Source organism: Vombatus ursinus, unplaced genomic scaffold (genome assembly GCF_900497805.2).
Source record: "Vombatus ursinus unplaced genomic scaffold, bare-nosed wombat genome assembly UNPS02012887.1, whole genome shotgun sequence".
Taxonomy (NCBI): Eukaryota; Metazoa; Chordata; class Mammalia; order Diprotodontia; family Vombatidae; genus Vombatus; species Vombatus ursinus.
The window spans coordinates 5,442-13,426 of NW_020952665.1; the positions used below are offsets into that span (position 1 = coordinate 5,442).

General features: G+C 36.9%; 1 protein-coding gene across 1 annotated transcript; it reads right to left on the minus strand.

Moving 5' to 3' along the window:
* Positions 1-812: 812 nt before the first annotated feature.
* LOC114040247 (olfactory receptor 52E1-like) lies at positions 813-5,558 on the minus strand. The gene is made up of 2 exons (XM_027858284.1): positions 4,650-5,558; positions 813-818 (listed from the first exon to the last, which is right to left on the minus strand). The coding sequence occupies exons 1-2, from the start codon at positions 5,556-5,558 to the stop codon at positions 813-815; spliced, it is 915 nt and encodes a 304-aa protein (XP_027714085.1).
* Positions 5,559-7,985: the final 2,427 nt, after the last annotated feature.

The following is a 7,985-nucleotide window of genomic DNA, read 5'->3' on the forward strand; positions in this document are numbered from 1 at the left end:
ACCTTTATCATTGATGATCGTTTAAATATTTAAACATTTAATATCATTTAAAATTATTTAAATGAAATACTAGCACAGTGACTACAGCAATATATCATAAGGATCATTCACTATGACCATATGGGACACCAGGAATGCAGGGCTGCATATTAAGAAAACTATCAGCATAATTGACCATATAAATAACAAAACCAACAGAAATCATATGATTATTTCAATAGATGCAGAAAAAGTTTTTGAAAAATACAGCACCCATCCCTATTAAAAACAACAACAACAACAACAACAGCAACAACACTGGAGGAATTATGAATAATTCTTATTAGTAATTAGTAATATCTATCTAAACCATCAGCATTATTTTTAATGGGGATAAGCTAGAAGCCTTCCCAATAAGATCAGGGGTTAAGCAAGGATGTCCATTATCACCACTATTATTCAATATCGTACTAAAAACACTAGCTATAGCAATAAAAGAAGCAAAAATGAAGGAATTAGAATAAGCAATATGGACACAAAACTATCACACTTTGCAGATATTATGTTATACTTAGAGAATCCTAGGGAATCAACTAAAAAGTAGTTAAAAATATTAAAAAAATACCTTTAGCAATATTGCAGGATGTGAAATAAATACACATAAATCATCAACATTTCTATATATTACCAACAAAGATCAGCAGGAAGAGATAGAAAGAAAAATTCCATTTAAAATAACTATAGACAATACAAAATACTGTGGGTTCTACTTGCTAAGAGAAAGCCAGAAACTATATGAACAGAATTACAAAATACTTTTCACAGAAATAAAGTTATACCTAAGCAAATGGAAAAAAAAGTATTAATTGCTTATTGGTAGGCTAAGTCAATATAGTGAAAATTACAATTCTACCTAAATAAATGTACTTATTCAGTGCCATGTCAATTAAACTACCAAAAATGTTTTATAGAACTAGAAAAAATAATAACATTATTCATCTGGAAGAATAAGTGTGGGGAATAATGTGGTGTCCACAGAAGGGTAACCACAGGATTAGCAGAACAAAGGGAATTGAAAAGGCCAAAGATTTCAGGAGGATGACTAGAACAATGGTGAAAGCAACCTTGTTGGTAAGGATCAAAGTGTAGCAGAGAGGATTGTAGATAGTCACATAGTGATCATAGGCCATAAACCTAAGACCAGTTGTTGTATGACAGTGGGGGAAGAACATTTGTATAAGGCAACCTCTAAGGTTAATCTCCATTAAAGTGAACTAGAAGATGCCCAGAATCTTAGGGGTGGTGGATGTGTATAAATCCAGGTCAGTAGAAGACAGAATGACCAGGAAATAGAGCATGAGCTGGTCAAGACTTTGGACAGTCTTCATCACAAACAGAATGGTGGTATTTCCCAATATGACATAAATAATGTGAATTTGGGGGTTTTCAAGTCAATAGTCCAACTTCAGGGATCCATTTTTAGTTATGTTTGACACCACCACAAGTCTAAATGATTCCTTTAGTTCTTTTCATCCCATCAAGGTTTATGACAAAAATCCCCTGACGGCTTCATATTGTCTCTAATTCTTAGACTTAATTGACAGCAATGTAGATATGGACACAGTGATCGTATAATGATATAGACAGAGTTTGAGGGGCCTAGGAAGTCATTTAGTCCAAATCGTTCATTTTCCAAGCAAAGAACATGAGGGCTGGAGCTGTTGTGACTTACCTAAGGTCACAAAAGTGTTGAGATTTGAACCCAGGTCTTCCGGCTCTAAATACAATGTTCTCACTGTATCATCACCTCCAGTTACTCTTGACAAGCCAGGCCCATTACTTCCTAGGTCTTCTGAAAAGGACTTGCACACCAAAGATGAAATCAAGCAAGCCATGGAGTGAGAGGAACAAAGGGAACATCTATAACTATAATTCATAATAGGAACTCTGTTTCTCTCTCTCTCTCTCTCTCTGTTTCTCTCTCTCTTTGACTCTCTCTCTCACTGTTTACACACACACATATATGTACATATGTACATATGTATGTGTGGGTATCAGTACTGTGACTTCTAGCACCATTCTCTTGTGGTGAGACCTGCCATGAGCTCAGGTAAAACCTGATCAATAGCACTAGCCTAGATTAGATTTCAGAGTTTCCACATTGTTTGCTCCCAACCCCAATACAAGTCTATTTATCCATGTGTCATAGTGAAAAAAGACTAGGATTCCTCATAGAAAATTCCATCCTGCTAGAAACATCAACACTATAAAGTCAACCATGCTGCTTATTGATGGAGAAGTTATATTGAAGGTCACATCCAGTGGTGTATAGGTCAATAAGATGCTATTATGCCTGAACAAATTATGGTGTATGATTGAGATGAAATACTACTATATTATAAGAAATGATGAGCTTGATGATCTTAGAAAACATGGATAGACTTGCACAAAATAATGAAGAGCAAAATGAGCAGAAATGAGTATGTTGTATATAGTAACAACAATATTTTTAAGTATGTATGAAGGAAGACACTATCTGCATCAAGAGAAAGAACTAATAAATAGAAGTACATATAGAATAAATTTACACATACACACACACACACACACACATTTGTGTCTAATGGTAGCCATCTCTAGGGTGGGGGTGGGAAAAGGAAAGGAAAAAAGGAAAAAAAATACTTGATAACTTTATTATATATTTTAAAGGAATAGCAAGTTACGAATAATAAAATTGTAGTTTCATGTGTGATCATCTTTTTTTATTATACTATGTTATACAAATACTTGTTTTATTCTACAAAATTAAAAAAAAAAAGCCTGCTCTGGGCAGGGACACCCTGCCTGAGAACAATTTTGAGACTCAGTAACAAACTTCGTTGATGGTAAACCTAGACTGTTCCATATATGTATACGGGCCACTGGTCAATTCATTCTGGTTGCAGATCAGTCTTTCCAGCCATAGCCAGATATAAAGAAAGACATCATGAATCTGGTAGTAATCCATGGAGATCTGGTACTCTTCTAGTAAAGTTTAAGCTCCCTAAGGCTATGCTAACTTGGGAAGCAAGAGATGAGATAACTGTGAAATCCAGTCTAGGCTAGTGCTATTGATCTAAAAGGTAAGCACCTGAATTTGCTCTCAGGTCCATCACCAGAGAATGGTGCTGAGAGTAGAAGTACTGGCCATTTACAACATGTATCATCAGCAATGTTCCTATGATAACTCACTAAGGCATCAATAGGGAAAGGCATCAATAGGGAATATAAGATTCTGTCTCTCAATCAACCTGGTTTTATTTGAATCCCGGGGCCTATAGTCTTTCAGAGAGAAAAACATTAAACATCATTACTGAATTACATAATCTTGTTCCCTAGATTATAGTAGCAGTAGTAGTGCATTTCAAAATAGTAGTAGAAGGTCGTAGTCATAGTTGTTGTTGTGGTGGTGGTTGTAGTAATATAACTAGCATTTCTGTAATGTTTTAAGGCTTACAAAGTGGTTTACAAGTATTAAATAATTTGACATTCACAAGAACTTTGGGAAGTAGGTGTATTATCCCCATTTTATATATTTTACAGAGAAAACTGAGACAGAGAAGTTAGGTGAATTTTTCTAGGGTCAAACAGTTAACTGTCTAGTATTTAGTATGGCCAAAATGCTCATGTGCTGATTCTCCAAGCATATGTTATAGTTCAAGGAAATAGCCTCTAATTGACACTAAACTTAGTGGTACTATTTTAAATGTACTCTGAGCCTGATTGGTGTTTGGGGTGTGGTTCAATGTATCTCACCTTTTTACTCATTCTCACCCATATTCTCCCTTAGTGATACATAGATGGATTTAGTTCTTATATCATTATGCGTATATGTGTGCATGTATATGTATACACATTATATTCAATTCCTGACTACTCAGGTTTACTATAAAGAGAGTCTTATACTGAGCTATTTCCTATTGATGCCTCAGTGAGTCATCATATGTACATTGCTGATCATACATGTTAAAAATGGATGTGCTTATGCTCTCAGTATCATTCTTTGGTGATGGTGATACACCAGAGAGCAAATTTAGGTGCTACCTTTTGACTGATAGCACTAGCCTAGATTTGATTTCATAGCTGTCTCATCTCCTGTTTCCCAATTTAGTGCAAGCTTTGTTAGGATACAAGTCATGAATTCAGAACAAGGAGACCTGTGAACAGCCTCACACACTGGTGTGGAAAACCAAGGCAAATTCATTGATTGACACAGCCAGAGGACAGCTTTCAAGCAACATTCCATTCAATCTAAAAAAAAAAAAAAAGTCTGCTCAACACTAAGACTAGAACTTACCACTCTAACAACTCCATTGGAGAAAAGAGTGTTGAGAAACTGCATTGACCAAATGACTGGCACTCCTTTCCTAGAGTAAAAGATCCTTAAACACCCTGGCAGAAATGCTGGTACAAGTAGTAACACTAAATGTTAAACACTTCCTCAGTGGCAAGAGCTACAGAAATAATTTTCCCTCCAATTTGTTCAATAAAATTATGATTTCATTGCCCTGTTTTTTTCAAAGAGCACTTAGAAATATTGACTTGGTTTAACTCTTTTCTTTAAGCCCAAAGAGTTAGGCCTTCAGAAATACAGGGTCCATTGTTTATTTTGGGGAGAATGTCTTCAATACTCGCTCTCTAATCTGTTTGGTCCTAACCCCATAGATAACAGGGTTGAGGGCAGGTGGAACAACTACATACAGATTGGCCAAAAGGATGTGAATGTAGCGGGGGACATTGTGACCAAAACGATGGGTCATGAAAGAGAAAAATGCTGGTGTGTAGAAAGCCAACATGACACAGACATGAGAACCACAGGTACTGAGGGCCTTGAGTCGGGCATCCCTAGAAGGAAGGTGGAAAACAGCCCTGAGGATTTGAACATAGGAGACCACAATTGCTACAATGTCAAAGACAAGGATGGATATAGCACCTAGCCCATAGATAATGTTGATTTTGATGCTGGAACAGGCCAGGCGGGCAATGCCCATGTGCTCACAGTATGTATGAGGTATGATGTGGTGTCCACAGAAGGGCAATCGCAGAATCAATAGGACAAATGGGATAGCCACAGATAATGGTCTCAAGGCTATGGCCATTGCAATGATGGATACCACTTTATTGGTGAGCACCAGTGTATAGCGGAGAGGATTGCAAATTGCCACATAACGGTCATAGGCCATGGCCAGGAGTACAGCTGATTCCATGCCAGTAAATAAGTGGATGAAGAACATTTGAGTGACACAGCCTAGGAAGCTAATCTTTGTCAGGTTGCACCAGAAGATACTCAGCATCTTGGGAATGGTGGATGTGGATAGGCCCAGGTCAATAGAGGACAGAATTGCCAGGAAATAGAACATGGGGTGGTGGAGACTCTGATCACTCTGAATTACAATCAGGATGGTGATATTCCCTAAAAGGGCAGTCAGGTACAAAAGACAGAAGGGAAAGCCAATCCAGACATGTACATCTTCTAGTCCTGGGATTCCAAGCAGGAGGAATGAGATGGGGTGGAACTGGGTATTATTCAGATTAGACATCCTTCTGTGGCCCACATATGACTCCAATCATCAAAGATTCAACCTCATTCCATAAGGGTCTCCACTTCAGTATATTGTATTTCTCTGAGGGACTGGGAATATATGATATTATCATACAATATTTTCCTTCTGTAAAAAGTATTTTTTTTAAAATTAATTAATTTTCCTCAAGAATGGAAAACAAAATAGAAGCAGTGCAGTGCACCATTCACTTTGCAGTCAATGTTAGTCATTGCTTGATGTTTACTCTTAAATCCACGACTTAATTTATGCAGGCTCAGGGTGAGCAACCACCTGTAATGTGATTTGAAGGACCTTAATGAAAATATCCCTGTGCCCCAGACACCCCCCACAGACTGGCAGTATTCATTCTCAATTTGAATATATAGGCAATATATAGGCAAAACAGAAGCCAGATCTCTAAAAATCTGTGCCGGTATAATGTTCTTGACATTCTGTAAGACTAAAAATCTTCTGTACTTCTATCTTTTCTGGCAAGTTCTCTATCAATATTTTTCCTCCTTCCTGCCTCCTAAATGTAGATGTTCTTCCAACATTCTGTCCTTAACACCCATCTCTTTCTTCTTTGCCCTCTTTCCCTTGACAAAATCATCCAGTCCTATCATCCAAACTGTACTTACCCTGTGGATGACTGCCAATTCTTTGTTTTTCTATCTCTGACTTCTTTCCTGAGTTCAAAGTTCACATTCAGTCAATTAATCATCAGCAAGCATTTTTCAAGCATCTGTTATGTGCCATGCATTGTGCTAAGTGACAAGGATACAAGGACAAAGAATGAAACTATTCCTACTAGCAAGGAAATTATTTTCAAATGGCAGAGACCAATGCATTTACAAAACTATACAGGATGGGCATTTAGGTGGCACAGTGGATAGAGCTCTGGCCCTGGAATTACGAGAACCTGAGTTCAATTCCAGCCTCAGACACATAACACTCACTAGTTGTGTGACCCTAGGCAAGTCACTTAATCCCAATTGCTTCATTAAAAAAAAAAACAAAAAAACCATACAGGACAAATACAAAGACAATAAATACAAATACATAATGAAAAAAATAGCTAGCATTATTATAGTGCTTTATGGTTCATAAAGCATTTTACACATATTAGATCATTTTATTTTTACAATAAACCTCAGCAATAGGTGTTATTATCCCCATTTTACAGATGAGGAAACTGAGACTGATAGAGATTCATTAACTTTCCCAGAGTCATACATTTAGTAAATGTCTAAAACCAGATTTGAACTCAAATCTTCTTTTTTCCATGAGGAGGTAGTAGAGGGAGCACATTCCCAGCATGTGTCTGGCGTCATAGAGAAAATCAGGTATTGGAATTTGTATTTGAATTCAGATCTCCCAGACACCAGCTCTAGTGTTCTATCCCCAGAGTTACCTGTCTAGTTGATATGCAAAGTAATTAAATATAAATAGTTTAGAAGGGAGGTGTGCAGAAGATAGTACTTGAGATACATTTTAAATGAATAGGGGGTCTCTGTGAGGAGGTGATAGAGAAGGAATATTCCAGGCACTTGGCCTGACCTACAGACAAGGGAGGTATAGCTTTATGTGTGTGTCAGAGGCTATTTCTGAATCAAAGGATGTAGAGGGTGGAGTAATGTTCACTGAAGTTGGGAAGATAGTTTTGAACATATGGATATTAGAGTCAAATAGAAGACTTTACATTTTATCTTGGAAGAAATAGGGAGCCATTGAAGTTGATGGAGGAGGGTATTGACAAGATCAGCCCATAAATAACATGATTTTTGCAGCAGCATTTAATATGGATGGACTAGAGTGATGAGAGAGAACTGAGTCTCTGTCTCTCTGTCTCTCTCTTGCTCTTGCTCTCACTCTCATTCTCGCTCTATCTTTATATGTCATTTGCAAAGAAATGGACACCTTACCTAAATGTATTAGCTCTTAAAGTTTGATATAACATAATCTGAAATTCATGTGTTAAAAGGTGAATTATTGTTTTTTTCTTCCCTCATCTATAGCAAATTACTTACCAAATGATGTCATTTTATTATTCATTCATAAAAGTGCCTGGTATTTTTATAGTTCTATATGATTAACAACACCATTTACAAGCATCTTCTAATTATCTCTTTGGATCCTCAAAAAACACTGGGAGGATTAAAATTCTGCACCCACACTATCTCTCTTATTTTCTCATTCTTCTGTTCCTACTGCCAAAACCCTAGTTTTCCCACTCATTATCTGTCGCCTATACTATTGCAATAAAGTATTTAATACTTTTGCTACTCCTTCAAACCTCAAAGGACTGCCCTACAAATCATTCTAAGGCACTCAATCACTCCTTTCCTGAATTCAAAATGATTCATGGTTTATCAGTGATTAATGAATTAATCCCTCAGTTTGACGGAACCAGAGAGGCCTTAAATG